Source organism: Venturia canescens, chromosome 8, assembly GCF_019457755.1.
Source record: "Venturia canescens isolate UGA chromosome 8, ASM1945775v1, whole genome shotgun sequence".
NCBI lineage: Eukaryota > Metazoa > Arthropoda > Insecta > Hymenoptera > Ichneumonidae > Venturia > Venturia canescens.
In genome coordinates, this window is record NC_057428.1 from 9,361,189 (window position 1) to 9,381,944 (window position 20,756).

A 20,756-nucleotide genomic window follows, 5' to 3' on the forward strand; every position below is an offset into this window, starting at 1 on the left:
TTTGTAATCTTTGTAAATCTTCGATAATTCAAGAGACCGCAAGTGCGAATTTGAGGTTATATCGCGTCAAATTAACAAAAAAAAATTATTTCATTGTATAAAAAAACGCTTTTGAATTATCGATTTTTTTTTATTTTTTTTAAAGCGAGCGACAATCGCGTATTTAAAAAATCAATTCGAAAACGGCGGGCGCAATAAAATTTCCCACAATTGGCCAACGCGATCACAATAATAAATCAAAAAAACCAATGATCCTGTAAAATCGATCAAAATTGAATAAATCGGAATTGTTAAATTCTTCAAAATCGTTCTCACGTTTCTTTTATATCTCCTCCTTTTCATTAAGGTAGCTCGAACCAGCGCGTGGCGGCGTTCAGGTCGACATCACGGGTCGCTAAGAGCGTTACGTTACAATATCCATACTCTATAATTCTTCTATAATTTTTTCAATTTATATATACCCATATTCCATAAAAAAAAATGGGAAGTGCTAATACTTGGCGCGCATGTCAATACACAGAATTTTCAAAGTTTGCAAGTATCCGCTGCGATTTATTCATCTACATTTTGACACAGACAGAAAAAAGTACCACAGATTCATAAAATTAATTATGCTAAAACTAAAACGAAAAAAAAATAGCGCACTTGAAAGTGAACAGAACTCAAAATTGATTGATGTATCTGTTAGTAACCTTTGCATAATTTTGAGCCTGTGCAAAGTTTTTTCTCAGCAATTACGCTACTGATCGTGTTGGTTTCAGGCTCATTCGAAAGGAATTTTGAAAATTAGTGTCTAAACCAATTTTCGCTTTATAAAAAACATCTTCTGAGCTCCGCAATTCTAGAAAATGACATGCTAGTTTTACCCCCACCACCGCGAATCGTTTTATTCAGAGAAAAGATAGCCTCGGTGAGAGCCTCAGGCCAGCAGACGATAGGGCTGTCAATGTACTTGTCCCGAGACTTTACCGAGTCTCTTGATATAGCTCATGCGCAGTTGAGATTAGAGAGGATCAATAAAAACCGCTGTTTTCAAAATTTATTTCGATTCCAATCGAATTTTCTTCACGTTAGAATCGTGAGAGATTGAAGTATAATTCGTTATGCCTATCACAGGCACTGGTTCCTTCTCCTAAAACCAGACGCGGCTGATTTTTTTAAGTAGAAACTTTGAATGACATTTTGCAAAAACTCCTTAATGAGAGTGAGAAAGTGTGAAACAATGCATGGAAGTCTTGAATCACGCCTTCAGAGAATTAACTTACAACTTCGAAACGTCAGTGTTAGATACGGGTTAACATGTAATTGCATGGTGAGACTGCTAAAATGTAACTTCTGTGCTATCGTCCTAATATCCAGTCTTCACAAACCACCGATTATTGTTGATATATCAATAAAGGGCGAAGCGAAAAGTTTAGCTTTAAGTGACGCATAATGAAAAGTTTCAAAAAAATTACACATTGCTAACAATTGAGTTCTCTTTCATCTTCGGTAGTAGCAACCCGTACCCTTATGTAATTCAAATATTTTTGAGACAATGTCATAGTGAAAATAACAGATAACACCAAAGGTTAATTGTGCTCCGCGGTCTCCGAACGGTGCTTGGAACGTATTCGATTAACCAAGATTGCTCGTTGCTTCTGGTCGTTGAGTTGCAGGCTGACCTATCATAGATGAGTGTCCTATCTATCGACACGTACTTCCTTGGGCTTTTTTGATGGTAAAAGTTGCCTCAGATCATATTTTGTGGGAAGGGAATTTCTCCCGGAGGAAAGGAAACAAAATATGTATAGATAGAGTGATGCCAAGATAAAGGGAGAAGGGCGATTAGCAGGGGGGGGGGGGGGGGGCACGATGCGGTGAGGAACAGGGGGGCAATAAGACGTTCATCTTCCTTACCATGGAAATTGAGTTCACTAACTTTAATGCAAGAGTATCCAGAACTGGCAACACAGTTCGTGCTTCGTAACCAGCCTCTAGTTATTCTCAGAACATTACGAAAATTGCGAGATTTAAAAAACGAAAAACTCAGATGCACGGAATATCATTCTTCTTCGCTTGAGATGACCGTTTCGATGTAGTTAGTGATGAAAAGATAACATACAATGAGTGGATATAGATTAGAATTTTCGGTCCGTAAATAGTAAAAAATATACTTCTCTGGTTCAACAAGTATTATTACTCTTATTGAAGTCGACGCGTTTGATCTTTTGGGTCGAACAATCAAAATACACATCATATACAGTACTGAATGTAAAAATATTCGTAACGATCAACGATTTTTACCTACCAACAGTAGTAAGCTCACTATAAAGGAACTTGTAATAAGCTTTCCATTATGATCGTTGAATTGAAGGGTGCAACTATTTCCGGAGAGAAATGAAGAAATCGGAATTGGAAGCAGGAGTAGGAACTACTGATTGGTAAATGTAGGGTTTTCAATTGTCACAAATCGAAGCAACTCACAAACCTAGGAAATACTAAAGACACATATGGCAAAGTTGAAGCGAGAGTTTTTGTTCGTCGTCACATCGAAAATTGACATTGGTGAGGCCTACCAACCCAACTTGCCATGTAGTAATAGTGAGATTTGGGTGTTAAAGTCACGTGTTCAAAGAGCGTGACCAAGAGATTGAGACGGAGAATTGGTGAGTGCACGGTTTGCAAGAAAGGAGCATTCTTGCGCGTAACAATTTTCGGTTTCCGTTTACTCCGACTAAGGTGCCAATTACGCCAAATTAATTCAGCAAAGGATTTTTCCACGATTGCATGGTCGGACAAAGTTTTTAATTCTTTGATACATTACTTTGTCTATGTTCCCGTATTGGCACGATAATTAAGAAATTTTGGTAGTATAATGAAACATAGGTGAGCGATGACACACGGTGAACTGGTATTTTTATTAAGAACTTTTTATACCTAAAATATCTGGAGGTAAAATAGATTATAGGTAAAACACCTCGCTAAAGCCTTACTGACCTTGATGTTATCTTGGATGAAAAAACGCAATAAATTTTAAAAAAACGATAGCGAGTAGAAAGGTAATTTGTTTTAGCCTGGAGAAAATTGCATGATACAGTGGAAGGACTTTTCTTTCGATGTTTAAAATAGAGACAGTGAAAGAAAAAAAGTAGTGAACGAACGAAGCATCCTCGACGTGCCTCATCCTACTCGCTTCAAGCAATACGGAGGCTACGTAGTGAATTTGCTCTCTTTATCTATTTATCTGTCTCTTACTCTTTTCCTGTCTCGTTGTTTGTACATTCTTCTCTGATGCTCGGGTATACTTGATCTTTGCCGCTGCTACTGACAAGGAATTTAAGAGAAGAGAAAAGTCCAAAAAGTTGTTCACTCATAGAGGCAGAGGGATGAAAGAATGGTAGTGAAAGGGAGAGAGGGCCGGAGGATTCAGCAAGACCAAGTATTCTCCAATGGTCGACATAAAAGAAAGTACCGGGCTATATCCATACTACTTCCATACGGCACTCTTCGCAGAACCCTGGTGCAAATATTTGCTATGAGATTGGCTCCTCCTCAAAAACGTACCGAAAGAACATTTTCCTCTCCTTGGCAAATAGAATGAAAAATGAAAAAGTTTACAGAAGTGTAGATTTTCGATACCAAAATTATAGGTTGGTGTTTCTGCTGATTGGTTGAATCAATAATTATAATCAAGAGACTCGGCAGAGTCTCAGGACAAGTACATTGACAGCTATCTATGTCTGTCGTTTGCTGACTCGAGGCTTGTCGAAACTATATTATCTCTGAATAAAGTAAATTTCGATCGTAGGGGTAAAATTTTTTTAACATTTCGATTAGACGTGAAACCTATGAGTCACTAATTAACCTGAAAATTGAAATGGATTCTCATTACGCGATGTTCTTTCGATTGAGCCTAACACTGACACGATATGCATTCGCTGAGAAAAAAATTTACACGGGTTTCAGTTTATGTTCAATTTCACTACATCGATGATTGACGAGTATCCTATATACTATGTATACTTTTTGAAAATAGAAAAAATTACATTAAATATTGAAAATATCATGATATAACTTCAATAAAGACAAGTATAAGTGATGTTCGTTTTTATTCCTTCTAGAAGAAATCATAAAAAAATGTGTTGGTATCGTTCTTATTGTTGGAAAGTACGATTTTTGGGTTTTTCTGGTTGATAACTTTTAACTAATTTCGATAAAACGTCCTGAGCCGGGAACCATTTCATAACGTCAAAATTGCGAATTACTAATAAAACACTTGTCCTCCAATTGATATAATAAATTTTAGTAATAAAGTGAATTTTTTTCAATTGATTTAGTATTTAGAATAAGATGAGAAGGGTATCGGATTCCAAAATGTTTTTAAGCGAGATTTTTCAGTATTTCACATTTGTATTGTTTTTGAGTGATGCATTTAAATTTTTCTCACGTTTTATTTGAATTTTTTTTACTTTACAAAATAATTACAGATTTGCAATTTTTTTTCTGAATTGTTGTGTCGAAATTTTTTTCAACTAGATTGTGCGAGAGAAATTGAAAAGATAAAGTATAAAGATTCGATAAGGGAAAAGAAAGTGCTGAAAATCGAATCGTGGAGCCGTAGATTCTCTGTGCCCGATTTAAAAAAAAAAAAGAAGAGCGAAGACAGCCAGCGGACTTTCTCCCAAAAGATGTAGAAGAAGAGATAGTTTCTGTCTGTGTGCACTCGGGTTCTTGCAAGGATTTTTTTTTTAAACGATGTACCTCGTTGGTCTTCTTTTCTTCCGCTATTTCTCTCTTGTTCTCGCAGAATCCACTCAAACTCCGTAACGAGTAAAGCTCGAGATCGTCGAGCTCCAACTTTACTTTTCTTTTCGTTCGTGTGATACCCGAGAGCCAGCCTAGCTTTCTTACGTATATGTATATGGGTCATTCCATGTAATTCAACGACGTTGTGACGGTAACCCTATTCGATTTTTTTTATTTTTGAATATGTTTTTATACATATTAAAAGAATTCTTTAGCTAAATTTTTAGCTTATTATCTCGACCCATTCCGGAGTCATCGATTTTTGCTTAAAAAATATATATATCTTTGACTGTAATTATCATAATGTCACTTAATACGGGTCATTTTTTTTTATTTTCAACCCTCTTTTTAAATAAAAATTAATGAACAAAAATATAATTTTTTTAATGATTTTTCGGCTATTTTTAGCAATTCTTAGTAAAAAAAAAAAAATTATTTGAAGCTCATTTGCAATAAGGCACAAAAATTTTGTTTTTTAACACAGAATTTTATTAATTTTTTTGAAAAAAATCGAAAGTGTCGCATTCAACGAAAAACCAATTTTTTGACTAAAAATAGCTAAAAATAGCCGAAAAAGCATTAAAAAAATTATTTTTCCGTTTTTTAATTTTTATTTAGAAAGAGGGTTGAAAATTTAAAAAAATAACCCGTATTAAGTGACATTATGATAATTATAGTCAGAGATATACATTTTTTAAGCAAAAAACGATGAATCCGGAATGGGTCGTGATAACGAGCTAAAAATTTTACTAAAGACTTCTTTTAACATGTATAAACCATATTAAAAAAAAAAAAAATGAAATCGACTACTTTTGAAACCGACTTTTGAAAAACTTTTTCTAAAATCGATCTGTAGGGACATTTTTTTCAAAATTCTGTTTTGGAATGCACTTAAAAAAAAATACAAAAATTTTGTGAATGTCATGTTCTATGAAATATTTCAGTTTTTTGAAATAAAAAATCATAAATTTTTCAAAGTTAACCACTTTTAATTTCGATTTCATTTTCTCAAGAAAAAAAACTCTGATTTATTCTTCATGTATTCCCATAAGTTGCTTAGTGGGTCGACTTTTTTCTATTTTTTTTCTTCGTTTGAAAAAAAATTACCATTCATTTTCGTTTCCCAACTTTTTCAAAACTTTTGTTTCAGATCAAAATTGATCTGAGTAAATGTTTTAAGATATTTGATATCTAATTTATAATGTAATTAAATGATATACAGCTACGTCTAATGGAAACGAAACACGTGGTTTTAACCTGATCCTGGGCTCGCGATGACCATTTTGGGAACGAGTGAACAGTGTTTTTGGTAAATCTTATCAGCTTTTGATTCCAAATTGAACTTCCTTCAGCGGAGTTTCAGAAAAAAAGGAAAATGCATCATCACGATGACTTCCTATAGTCGATGTACACAAAATTTGGCACGCTGTGCTTGGTGATTGGCTTGCACACTTCAGCTTATCTGAGTACTTAAATTTGTGACAAAGATAACCCAAGATAACTTGCAGAATAAATTAAAGTTTTTTTTTTTGGAAAGTGAAAATAAAAATAAACAGAGGCAGACTTTGAAAAATTGATGGCTTTTTAAAAAAACTGAGATGGTTCACAGAACTTGACGTTCAAAAATATTTTTATATATATTTTTTTTGAAAAGTACATTCGAAAAGAAATTTTTGAAAAATAACGTCCGTAAATTCTGAACTTCTTTCGGGTTGTATAAAAAAATTTGAAACAATTCCCAGAAATGTCTTCATTGGGGGGGGGGGGGGGGGGGGGGATTACCAAGTTACAACCAAATCGAAACGGGTCGGGATCAAAAGTAGTCGACTTCTCATGGAATGACCCATGTATAACTTGCTTTAGCCTGTTCATCCTTTTGACCCTCCATTTCAACCTTTCCAACAATTTCCTAACGCAAGAGAGCTTTTCATCGACAGCACGCACCGAGAAAAGCGCCAACTTGAAGATTTTAAACTCTTCTAGAAACACTTTTTGTCACAACCAAAGTAAGAGACCTTATACGCAGACCAGTTATGAGAGTACTAATGAGGACTAATTGGTAAACAGAGGTCGCAAAGATGAGGATTGTATTTCGATTCAAGAATTTTGTAAGAAGAATCCATTAATGTTAAAATGCTATTACTATACAATTTCAGTAATTCATAGTGAGAGCATTATTTTACAAAAATCAATTATTGCATGTAATGAAAATGTGTTTGCTCTTTTGTTGCTCGTTGTATACTGGTTTTGATGTGTTATAGAATTCCGATTCCATTCTTAGATTACGTGATTCTATTCATTTCTTACTTACCATCATGCAAGTCTTTTTTTCAATGATTCCAACACCAACAATTAATTCGTATAGTTACTATCCATTATAAATTTGTAACAAGAGCTTATCTTGCGAAATATACAAAATGCATACAACGCAATCCGTCAAAAAGACGAGGTCACACCCATGACAACAAAAAAGAAAATGTATGACTGTAGACTGTTCTTGTTTGTGTGCCAAAGGCAGTGAAGCAAAGAGTGAACGTGATGGATCCAAAGAGGAAAAAGCTCACCGAGTCTTTCGTAGACGACGATCTTAACGGGAGCGATTCTATACAAAGTCTAGTCACGAATTCGTTTGACACTCTGCGCTCTATCTATGTAACTGGGATCACGATGACAGATTTCTACGGGTACGAGACTTCTCTTGACCCTACAATTTTATTGGTTCATTCAATCACACCTCAGGAATGCAAAGACGTTTTATTTTTATCTCTCGAAAAAGTAATCTGGAAAAATGCTACCTGTTTTTAAACATACATATTTTCTTAATAAAAATTCTGATTTTTTGAGTAAGTTGAGAATGATTTTGATTCAGGAAAATTGGATGAACTTTATCAAAAACGGTAATTTGTTTACGATTATTAAATGGGGATATACTGATAGCACGCGGTATATAAGGAACAGATGATAGATAAAGGTAAAAAATATCATATGAAAGGTTTATTGCTGGACATTTTTCGAGACACAGTCTAGGGCTAAAGATTTTTCTTAATTCCGGAACACATCAACGATTACAATACAAAGTGTTTCAATAAGAATTTTAGTTTTTTTTAGCATTGCCATCAGCAACGTAATTATGAATCCCTTGGAAGAAAAAGTTCCCGGTAGGAGAAGTACGATGGTTCATAAAATATAATTTGATTGAATAAGATATTGATCATGGTTCTACCGAATTTGTAGGCGTTCGCGGTGTGCGTCAACCCTTCGATAAAACGGGTCTCATTTTCTCGTACAATTTTCTTAATTGCATTCTTGTTGACTAACTCTATTGCTTTCTTTGATAGTTTATATTCAACTGGCAGTAGAATCCTGCTCACGACTCGAGTTGTAGAACGCCTGAATGGGCTTCACTTAAACGGTCTCGCAAGTGAATGCGCCACGATAAATTAGTACGAAGAATGAAACAATTCAACACAATCGTATTGTTTGATCGAATTTTTCCGCTGCTTTACTCGGCAAATATTCGTACACAGGAACGTTTATTTTCTTAATGTACTCGAATCTCATAATTTTGTGCAATGCTCTCATGCATGAGGTGGTAATTGGTTCTCCGTATCTGTGAGAAAATTGCTTTTCATTGTACACTCGTTCCCTCAGGTGGTGAGTACATTATTCAGTAGAAAAAAAACGCAGGAAAGATTGCTCACGTTTTTATTTTCCGTTTCGCCCGGTACATTTTTACAAAAAAGAAAAAGAAGACGTTCTCACTTTTAAATAAGTGTGTAATTTTATGGTTCATTCCCCTCATGGTTTGTATGTCCAGTGCATGTTCTTCTCACGAAATATAGATTGTTGGGTAAAAATATGAACTCCAAGGACAAACAACCGCTATTAAACATTCTGGAACTCCGTCCTTCTTCTATAAAAGTCGCATTTTATTATTTCACGATATTTCTTTGGTAATTGCAAATTTTCTTTTAATTTTTATATTAGAGCAGGAACAGTACGACTTATTTTTTATATTCACTTTAGAGCTCCTTTATGTTCACTGAAACAAATAGTATATTACGGCCCAAGGCCCGAAAGTTGGATTTCCTGGCGTGTGTGATATAAAAGCCTCGGTTTCACCTTGGCCGGGGGTCGTATACTATTTTTCTTGATCCCCTAGCGCTGAAAGTACGTTGAAAATTACTTTTAAAGTACAAAATCGCACGAGCATGACAGCTCATGCGTTTTTGACAATATTCATTTTTATCGGTAGTCCTGCGAAGTGCAGTGAAGCTGCAGTTTTGCTAGGTGCGGAGAGGGGTCGCTCGCCCGACTTTTGCAAGACCAAAGCGAAGCTGGGGTTTTGCTGATCAGCGCGTGCATAAAAAATATCAACAATATTAATATAAAATCAATTTTATAATTTTTTTCTGATTTTATGTTTTATTTTAAACAGTTTACGAATATATATCGTTGTGATATTGATTGCCCGAATCTTCATTATTTTTTCTTCTTTTACATGTAGGTGACCCTTCCTGATGTGAAATCCAGCCGGAAAGTGCGTACTTTTGGGTAGGGGAGCGAGAACAGTATATTACGACTCAAGGCCCGAAAGTTGGGTTTCCTGGCATACAGCATTTGAGTCGTGGATTGTATACTATTTTTCTTGATCCCGTAGCCAAAAGTACAGGCTTAATTAATGTATGTAATTCCATGCAATTAATACTATCATTGGTGCCGTCAGCTGCCATCTATCGGCTGTTAGCTGACCATCTCGTGAAATGCAATGAAGCTGTCATTCTCGCGGGGAGGTGAACGAAGGGGGGAGGGGGCATTAAAAACATAAAGATGAAATAAAACCAACATTATTAACATAAACATCAAATTAACGTTCTACATTTTTTTGTCGATTTTAGCGCTTGTTTTCTTTATTACATTCACATGAAACGACGTTGAACATACAATTATTGAAAGTGCAGTTGGAAAATTCTAAACGGTCTGTCTTCAGTGTTAAACTTATATCGTTGTAAACTTTGTTGCTCAAATCTTCATTGTTTTTTTTCTTTTTAATATCGGTGGCTGAACAGCTGCTTGATTTTCGCTGTCCGAATCTTTAATATTCTTTTCTTTTTTCGGATCTAGAAGGCTGAACATTCTCTTCATTTAGAAAATTTAGATTTATTCCCGGTTTTTCCGAAAACAAGTTTTTTTTCACCGACATTTGGCTTATTTTGATTCGACATTCGAATAAAGATTGGATTATTTCTTGCTGTAGTGAAACCACTTTTCACCATTTTATCTGTAAAGAAATCTATTATAAATAATAAGTGATATACAGGTGCGTTTAATAGTTAAATGAGTGTATAATTTTTTTTTTACTTACTTTGAGTGGCATCAAACTCATCAACAGTGAATTCTTCGTCAAGACCCGATAGATCAATATGAAAATCCGCATCATCGTTTTTAGGTACAATGGTCTGGGTGCTGGTAGATGGCTTCGAATGTATGTTTGTTTCTGCAGTTTTTTGGGTAATGCCATTATATATCATTTCCCCGTTGTGCATAGAACTTTTTATGTAACTTTGGGCAATAATATCTGAACGCCATCTTCCTAGCTGCTTAACCATTTGCATGCTAGCACCAGAATCGGAGAGAAGCCTTGCAGTTGTTCTGCGAAAGCAATGACCAGTGTATCTTTTGGGTTCAGGTAATTTCAAATAGGCCGCAACCTTTTCGGGGACTTCATCGATTTCATGTTGTTCAATTGCATTTCGGACACATTTGCCTCCTGCATACTAGATAAAAAAGAGATCCCTGAATGTCTCCGATGGTCTCAATGAGATATATTTCTTTACTATGTCGTAAAAAAGTTTCCCCATGTCAAGATTGAACATCTTTCACATGTTCAACCTTGATGTTTATTATTTCATCACATCGAAGGCAACTGCAGATCTCAAATATTAGTATGATCTGTAAAAATTTCAATTAACAAATTGAACGGCACTAACTAGAAAGTATTATTCGAGAAAAGAAAACGTTGATGGCTCTTACTTTTATTACTAAATACGTTTGATCTGGAGCCTCGTTCATAAATTTAATGATTTGGTCCCATCTTAAAACGAAAGCTTTCTTTGGTCTGTAACCTTTGGAATTCGTTTTTATGAGACTTTTCAAGCTCATAAAAAGTTATTAATCATTTATGTTATTAATATTGATGCCCTCTTTTACACTTAGCATTTTTTTCAGCATGCTTCAGATGCTCCACAAAGTTAGTGGTTTGAGATTTCCTTTCGATTGTTGAAAATAAATAATTGAATTATTCTCTTCAGAACTGGACCGAGATATTTTATTTTCTTCCCGCCATAAGATTCCCGCTGAACCTTCTGATAAGGATTCTTCCATTGTTTTTTTTTTTTTTTCGACGCTTGAACAAAATTCTTCGCGAGATTGCGACACGATTTTGACGGGAACGAGCACAAGATAAAAGAATAACGTGCATATGTAAATATCGCCGGCCGTGAAAATCCTGTTAGAGCGAGCGGTCGTCAGCAGGCCACTAAAAATCCTCTTCCCGGCCTAAAATGCGGCCGAAAAGTGTGTACTTTCGGCTAGGGGAGCAAGAAAAAATAATTTTTTTTTCCCCCAATTGAATTTTCAAATGTTCTAGAAAATATTCATAGCCTATACGGTATTTGATGGATAATATTTTTGTTTTTCCAGGACTCTCTCTAGGAGGTGGTTTGATAGTTCTTGCGTCGGCACTATCAGATGCGTCATTCGAATCGCCAAAAAGATTCAATCTGGCATCATCCTCAAGTTTGCAACCTGACGATGACGGACTGCCTCAATATCAGTATGGATGGTGTTTGCAATTGTCAGGATTGGCACTGATACTGGCAGAAATAGCAGCCCTCCTGACGGTATCTGGCTACATGGCACGATTTCCTACAGTTGAGGATATGGTATGCAAATTTGAGCCCAAAAACTTCAACCATTTCTAAGCTCATTCTCCGTTCCGTAATATTTCAGTACCAAAATTTTTTAAATCATGGCATTAAAATGTTTAACTAAGGTGCGAGTAATGGTTCCTGGTGCAGAGAGAAAACTTCGTGAACAACGAGGTCTATCTTCAGAATATCTTGTTCGTGCTCATCAAAAATCTCCTGGAGCTACTCAAGGGAGAACGTTCGAACAACCAACTAAAGGTCAGCAGAAAAACAGTTATTAATGCATCGTTTCAACAAATAAAGCTATAAAACATATTTCATTCGTTATTTCCGTTCGGTTTGGATTCTCGTCAATCAGTATGTCCGATTTGAGAATATTAATAAGAACTTTGTATAATGGTCATTATGGAGTGTGTAAAAAAAAAATCTGTGTATATGGCTGTAATAATACTTTCAATTTTGAGCACATAACTTCATACTAATTGAAGACTGGGCGGATTTTCGAAAAGTCGTTATACTCCAAAGGCGTGAAAAGTATATAGTTTATAGTATGGCTGTTCTATTCTTGAGGTATTGTTGATTGGAAAAAAATTGCAAAAATTTGAAATAATTCAAGCTGTTGTCTTTTTACGCAATTATTACCAACTTCAAGCACAGCGTGGAATCGAAAAAATTACGCTGTTGATGCATATGCAATCACGCAGTTACATCATTTTGGTAAGGAGTGTGCTTCATCACGTAAAAAAAGTTGCGCTCTTTTTAAAAGTTTCACATAGTAATAACTTGTTCGATAAACTCTTTCATATTGATAAATCTTCCGTGTAATGATCTATTGAATCAGTATCCATTCTGATTGTGCATCTACCAAAAACCTATTTTCACACTCATTCTGTTTAAATTTGTTTTATAATATAAACGGAGTGTACATTACTCATCGGGAAAAACGTGTTATATCTTAGGAAATCGAAAATACACTGATACTCCGTTATGTTTTGCTTATAAATATGATTGACTTTGGATATAATAACGCTTACGAAGTCCAACTCAATCTCATTATTGATACTTTTGAAACTCTTAAATTTTTGAATAAAAATCTTTTAAACTTTTTGGAAATTTGAGTATCATACGCGAATATGAGATCGTTGAAATGATATATTTACATAATTCAATCGGTTTCAGACATAATTTTAGGAGCCCAAAGATTGGCCGACGAGGACACGTCACTTCTGTGCAAATCAGCTCCGGACATATGCGCTTCAAATCCCCAAGCAATAAGTTACGTTGACAAAGCAGACATGTCTCATCTGCCACCCTGTTATCCGGATTCACAGCCAATCGTCGATCCACGCTTCGCATTTGGGGAAAAAGCTGATCCAAGTGTGGTAGATTCGCGACTGAGTGGATTTGCTGACAAGGAGGGTTTGATGGATTCAAGAATACTGTCAGACTCACGTCAAAATATGATCGCGTTTACGGACGGTAAAGAGCATGTGTTGGCGAGTGGTCAAGAACCTCGTTACGTTGAATTTTGCGGTAGAGTCGAGCAATCTACGGGTTTGAACGATCCCAGGTTAGCGAATTATCAGCAGGAGAGTAAGAACGTTGAATCGTTATTAGATGCACCGTTGGGTTATGATAGTCGATATACACTAGCTGGTCAAACAGTACCAATAACATTAAAGCATCAAAGCCCGTCGGTTTCAACAATGAAGCCTCAATTTATGTATCAGAATTTTGGAACGATACACTCAGGTATACTAAGAGTTTCGGAACCGGGTACGAGTTCCAGTTCAAACTCAAGTCAGCGCAGTATGACATTACAGAACCCAAAGCGTAAATCACAAATTGCGCAAAACACTTTCAGCACAATGGAGTGCGAGAAAAGAAAAGGCAAGGGTCCAGGCTTAACGGGTAAAGCAGGTTTTTATACCGGTAGTGCGGTATGACCACCACCTCCGCCCCCAACACCAAGTTAACTTATTCGGGACGAAGAAGAAACGATCCTCTAATATATACCAGACGATGGTTTTCAGATCTACTAAAAATATTAGCAGAATCCCGACTGTCGGTAACTTCTACGTTTGTTCAGGAAAGCTCACAATCGTTTGCTGTTGGTAAAAAAGCATGCCTGTGCTCAGAAACAATAATTGATACGAAAGATCTCATTGATGACGGTGGAGATTTTTGCATGGATAATAAATCTACGAACGATAATAAGTCAGTGTTACAGTTAAATAAGAGTGTGAAAATTCGTGAGTTAATAACACCCACCAGAGAACTCGTTATACGTGAATAATTACATCCAGTTGTACATATGTAACAGTTTAATTGAAATTAATTTATTGCGGGATATCCATGGATGATTCGAGAGGAACTGGTAGCATTTTTCCCCAAATCCCGTATAAAGTTGTCAAATTTTTTTAATAAATAATGACATACTCAACGGTTATTGCTGTATATTGAGAGAAAAAAACTCGCAACACATACTTGATCTCGCGTATTAGACCTGTATTTCAACAATATCACACTGGGTTTCGATCATTTAAATGAAAAACTTCTTAGTGGCTGAAAAATGGACCATGATGTCTTGGAGAGTGATAATATAATTAGATGGGTGATCGTAAATGTAATCAAGACTGCATATGAAAAAAGATACGAATGATTCATGATTTATAAATATCCTACTTTTGTGGATAATGTACGATCCATGAACAAATACTGTAAGCGTTTATGTGTATAGAATGTTTTGATAATCGACATATCAAGTCATCAAAGGAAATAATTCATATTACAAGACGACGTTTCGATTTTTTAGTGTTTTTATCATTTTTCTCTCTCATGGCATGTATCAAAGTCTGTATACGAGTACGCGTATGTTGTAATGACTGGACGCAAGTATTTATATAACCTACAAAATCATCCATATCTGTAAAAACCATCCCCACATTCAATGTCAACAAGAATCAGACGATACAATGGATAAGCATGTACGTGTACGAAAGGTATGCTGATTTAGGAATACATCTGTATATCGAAAAAATGTATAACCATATGACTTAGCTGAATGTATTGAAAGGATTTACCCTTTCCAAAAAATAGAGAAATAAAACTCTCTTTCATTCCACTACCCATAAATATCTACCTTGTATTATGTGATGTAACGACTTTTTCCGTTTGTCGCACAAATGCTCACTCTTGACAATTTCTGGGCGCCAGTTTACGAGATTTCGTAAACAAATTTTATTTGAAGTTATCGAGAATGAGTTCTTTAATTGTTCCCGGTCGTAGCTGTAATTAAAGATTAATTTGGTAGAGGGGCGCGGTCACGATACTTTCGACAGACTAATCACTTCTGAACAACAGACTCCGGAATTACAAATATGATTTATTAATTTCAACAATTTACAATCGAAGAAAAAGTTTTCGGAAAATTTCATTTCTATAACAATTCAGTAGATATACAAGGCGGGTTCTGGATACTTTTTTGCTGAGTCATTGTCACGATGACGTCATCATTTCGAACGTTCTGGAACGATGACGTCATCATTTCGAATGTTCTAGAACGATGACGTCATCATTTCGAACGTTCTGGAACGATGACGTCATCATTTCGAACGTTCTAGAACGATGACGTCATCATTTCGAATGTTTTGGAACGATGACGTCATCATTTCGAAAATTCTGGATACTTTTTTGCTGAGTCATTGTCACGATGACGTCATCATTTCGAACGGTCTAGAACTATGATGTCATCATTTCGAACGTTCTAGAACGATGACGTCATCATTTCGAAAATAACGATGACGTCATCATTTCGAACATTCTGGAACGATGACGTCATCATTTCGAATGTTCTGGATATTCTGCTGAGTCATTGTCACGATGACGTCATCATTTCGAACGTTCTAGAACGATGACGTCATCATTTCGAATGTTCTGGAACGATGACGTCATCATTTCGAAAATTCTGGATACTTTTTTGCTGAGTCATTGTCACGATGACGTCATCATTTCGAACGTTCTAGAACTATGACGTCATCATTTCGAAAATAACGATGACGTCATCATTTCGAATGTTCTGGATATTCTGCTGAGTCATTGTCACGATGACGTCATCATTTCGAACGTTCTAGAACGATGACGTCATCATTTCGAAAATTCTGGATACTTTTTTGCTGAGTCATTGTCACGATGACGTCATCATTTCGAGCGTTCTAGAACTATGACGTCATCATTTCGAACGTTCTAGAACGATGACGTCATCATTTCGAAAATAACGATGATGTCATCATTTCGAACATTCTGGAACGATGACGTCATCATTTCGAATGTTCTGGATATTCTGCTGAGTCATTGTCACGATGACGTCATCATTTCGAACGTTCTAGAACGATGACGTCATCATTTCGAATGTTCTAGAACGATGACGTCATCATTTCGAAAATTCTGGATACTTTTTTGCTGAGTCATTGTCACGATGACGTCATCATTTCGAACGTTCTAGAACGATGACGTCATCATTTCGAACGTTCTAGAACGATGACGTCATCCTGTGGAACGATGACTTTCGAACCTTCTAGAACGATGACGTCATTTCGAAAGTTCTAGAACGTCATTTCTAAATATTCTATGAGACACCATTTCCTGTTTTACCGACTGAAAATTTCGGAAAAATGTTGGAATCATAGATGTCACAGCTAATAGTCGCTCCTGATACATTCCAAGAATTTTCAAATCTGATTGATGACGTCATCCCGATTTTAAAATTCTGGAAAAATGTGTGTCATAGTGGGGGTGTATCCTATAAAAGGAGATTTTACCCCTCATCGTCACTTTATGCTGAACCCTTGAGCATTACGATACTATAAAAAATAAGCTGAGCAATGGGAGCCATTTTAGATTTGCAAGGTTTCAAGATGCCTAACAATAATTTCGTATTGAAAGAGCTAGCCGTCATTAAAATTTATCCCAGTGCGGAAGCTTACGAGGAGTTTGGATGCTTTCTAGTTAAGCCTCCATGTGAATGGGATAGTTTGCCATCTAAATATAAGAGTCAGAATAAGTGGTGTGAACGTAACCATCACGGTATCCCATGGAATGCTGGTGATATTCCTTATGATGAATTAAAGAACGTATTTGACATTATTTTAAAAAATGTGAATTTAGTTTATGTGAAAGGGTTGGAAAAACAGCAATGGATCACAGATATTATAGGAGATTCAAAGTTGATCATTAATATGGAGGATTTGGGTTGCCCCGCATTGCGAAAATTACCCACGCCAATATATCAGCATTACAAGTATCACAATGGGGTACGCGAATACAATTGTGCCTTTGAAAATGTTCAACGTTTGAAGGAATGGTATTTGAAGCATGGTGTTGAAAATTCATCATTTCCACGATCCTTAAGAATCTTCGCTACATTGGGAAGTCTGAGAGCAATGAAGACGGAGGGGGTGGGGATAAAGTGTTAGAATTACTAAATTTCGAAGAGCTAAAATCTCGAATTTATAAACTTCGAATGATAATATGGAGACGGATAGATTCGACTAGAGCTTTAAATGTCGAAAATAAATAAGTAGAAATTTCAAAGTTCGAACCATGTTTACATCGAAACAATCACCCATAGAACGATGACTAGAATATCAGTTTTCCAAAAATTCGACTATCACTCTTTCGATTTATAAATTACCACAATCAGCAATACTGTGAATTTTATAATTTCGAATATATAATAACGAATGACAAAATATTAATGTTTTCAAAAAAGCGAAACACCGAAAAGTCGAACGGTTGAAATAGCGAAACACCGAAAATTCGAAGGATCAACATACAGACAGTCTCTAGAGGACAAAGTATACATTTTTCATTTGTTGCACTTCCCAACGAGACCCACAGATGGCACTACTTGGTGCACGGAGAAGTTATAATGGGTCGTAGGGTTTTTAGAGGTGGCGTGCTCTAGCGGCTAAAACGGGCAGGGTCTAGTACATCACCGTCAGTTGGACCCCGCATTGTTCGCATATATCTATATATTAGGGTGGCCCTTAATATGGGTAAAAATAAAATTGATCGCGCCGCCCCCCAAAACGGTTCCAAATGATAAGAAAAAAAATCTACGCAAAACCGCAGCTACATGTCCGGTAAGAGGAAGACGTGCCTGTAAACATGAACTTGGATTTAAATATCAATGTTTCTGCATGATTGGAGAAACTTGGATTTTTTAAATCTGGTTTATGTGTCAATTTTTTTTTCTACTTTTCCAAGTTATTGTATATTAGTACTCAATATACAGATCAAATAATAAGGTCTTCCATACTACACTAACGAAAAAAATTAAAGGGTCAAAAGATTTTTCCGAATTTTTAGTAATTTTTCAAAATGTTGTATTTCAGTGAAAAATGGTCGTATTGAGGTCTAAAAAAACGCATTTTGAAGCTTCAAGTTTATAATTTCAAGATTTTAAGACGAAAATAATTCAGAGCTACATGTTCTGCGCAATTTTGAGAAACATTGTGAGAAAAAAATTTGCAAATTTTTATTTTTATTTTTTTCAACTCCACAAGCTTAGAATTTTTTTTTCCAACTAAGCAATGGTATGGACCGGATAGCTGGTTTATTCAGCTTCAATTGGCTTTTTTTAAAACTTTGATAGGACCGTTTTTTGCTGAGATGTTAAACTTTGAATCAAGAAGGACCCTTTTGTCTTTGATCGACGATATCTCGGCAACCAATGGTCGCACAGGAAATTCAAGGGCAGTTCTGAAAACTGGAATGAATGTCCTACAAGGTTCCGTTGCAATTTTGAAGACGAATGTTTTCTTTCATCCTTGTCGTGCATTTAAAAAACAGGAAAAAAAGTAATTTATTTTTTTTCAGAAGACCTCAATGTTGGAAGCCTTAAGAAAAAAATCAATTTTCAATCAAAAACTTTCGGAAATTTTTTTTTGTAATATTTCAACCTTATTTATGGGAAAAATGTGGAAAAAACTTAGAAATTTTTCATTTTTGTCATGATCATGACTCGTTTAACGTAAAAAACGTTACCCTTAAATTTATTTTAATGTTTGACCGGTTGCAACGAGGAAACGATTAGTTAGATCAAAATGTAACTTCGCAGGGTTTTTGGAGGTATATTCAGCTGTAAATGGCATACTCAACATCAGTTATTTCATGATTATTTGAAATTTGGTTATTGACTTTCTGAAAAACCATAAATTACCTTTTTTGCCTATTTTTTTAAATTCACGACAAGAATGAAAGAAAAAATTCGTCCTCAAGATCGCAACGGAACCTTGTAGGACATTCATTCCAGTTTTCAGAACTGCCCTTGAATTTCCTATGCGACCATTGGTTGCCGAGATATCGGCGATCAAAGACAAAAGGGTCCTTCTTGATTCAAAGTTCAACATCTCAGCAAAAAATGGTCATACCGAAGTTTTAAAAAAAGCAAATTGAAGCTGAATAAACTAGCTATCCGGTCCACACTATGGCTTAGTTGGAAAAAAAATCTACGCTTGTGGAATGAAAAAAAAATGCATAAAAATTTGCAAATTTTTTTTCACACTTTTTCTCAAAATTGCGCAGAACATGTAGCTCTGCATTTTTTTTACCATAAGATCTAGAAATTATAAACTTGAAGCTTCAAAATGCGTTTTTTTAGACCTTGATACGAGCATTTTTCACTGAAATACCACATTTTTAAAAATCACTAAAAATTTGGAAAAATCTTTTGACCCTATAATTTTTTTCGTTAGTGCAGTATGGAAGACCTTATTATTTGATCTGTATATTGAATACTAATATACAATAGCTTTGGAAAGTAGGAAAAAAAAATTTATATATAAACCAGATTTAAAAAATCCAAATTTCTCCAATGATGCAGAAAAATTGATATTTGAATCCAAGTTGGGGGGCGGCGCGATCAATTTTTTTTTATCCATATTAAGGGCCACCCTACTATATATATATACGAGAACAATGCGGAATCCGAATGCCGTGACGTACTGACACCCACTGCCGTGTTTAAAAAAAAACTTTTTTTTATATTATTTGAAATTGCAAAAAAATAATTTTGCGCAATTTTTGTTGCACAAGATCATTATTAACATAATACCTGCAATAGAAATTGCAGACAAATTTTAGGGTACCATCGTTTAATTCAAATTTCGTGAAAATAAACATCGACAGTTTTTATCGTTGTTCGTCTCGGTAGACTACTACTTCCTCATGAAGGGTGTTTATTTTCATATTGCATTACGACTTTTTAAAAGAAAAATTACGACTCTGCTTAAAAAGAAAAAAGAGATGTTTTCCTGAATTATCTTAGTTCTTAGTATGGAATTTAGTTGAAAATAATTGGTGTGTAATAAGTTTGGAGATGAAGTGAAATGTAGAGAACCATTAAAAGGCCTACATTTTAATAAATATTCCAAAGCAGAAAGTTTTTTTGCAAGATAAAACAAAACGATATAAGTTTTTCGTTTTGAATGGGTTTACTGGACAAAACAACCTCCAAATCCAGTCTCCGATTATGCATTCCTTGTACTGACCCTGCTGACCGGGTTCAAAATTCGTCATGTCGTACTAAATTTGGAGCCTCGTAGAATGGCAATAAATTCGAAATTTTTTCACAAAAAATATGAATTTTTTTTCTCAATATCGTCATTATACTATTGTCATCCACACAAACTTTAAAAGTCGGAGTGCAAACACTCGATTCGATTTCAAAAGAATCCATATTGATTCGATATTTAACCATGATGATTTATAATTGATTTGAAATAAATTTATTCAATATATCACTGATTATAAGTTTATATAGGTAAATTACTAACGAAATCTGATTATTATTCATTTTACCATTTTTTTTATCTAATTTACACATAAATCTTTTGAGGACGTTAGTGAAATGCCATTACTGAAAATTAATTAAAAAACCGAAAATTTTCGTATATTTTTTAGTGTCCCAGTTTGCCTTAATTTTTCTCCAAATTTGAGAAAAACACTGCGATGTATTCCTCGGTTTTGAGTAAAAAG

At 35.2% G+C, this 20,756-nt stretch overlaps 1 protein-coding gene across 6 annotated transcripts in view; it reads left to right on the forward strand.

Moving 5' to 3' along the window:
- The window catches only part of LOC122414619 (uncharacterized), a 332,085-nt gene extending 317,233 nt beyond the window's left edge, over window positions 1-14,852 (forward strand). For all 6 annotated transcript variants that reach the window (XM_043426060.1, XM_043426061.1, XM_043426059.1 and 3 more), the window contains exons 5-7: window positions 11,491-11,732; window positions 11,843-11,975; window positions 12,897-14,852. In XM_043426060.1, the coding sequence (XP_043281995.1) occupies window positions 11,491-11,732; window positions 11,843-11,975; window positions 12,897-13,663 (1,142 nt within the window). In that variant the 3' untranslated portion in view covers window positions 13,664-14,852. The remainder of the gene's footprint in view (window positions 1-11,490; window positions 11,733-11,842; window positions 11,976-12,896) is intronic.
- Window positions 14,853-20,756: the final 5,904 nt, after the last annotated feature.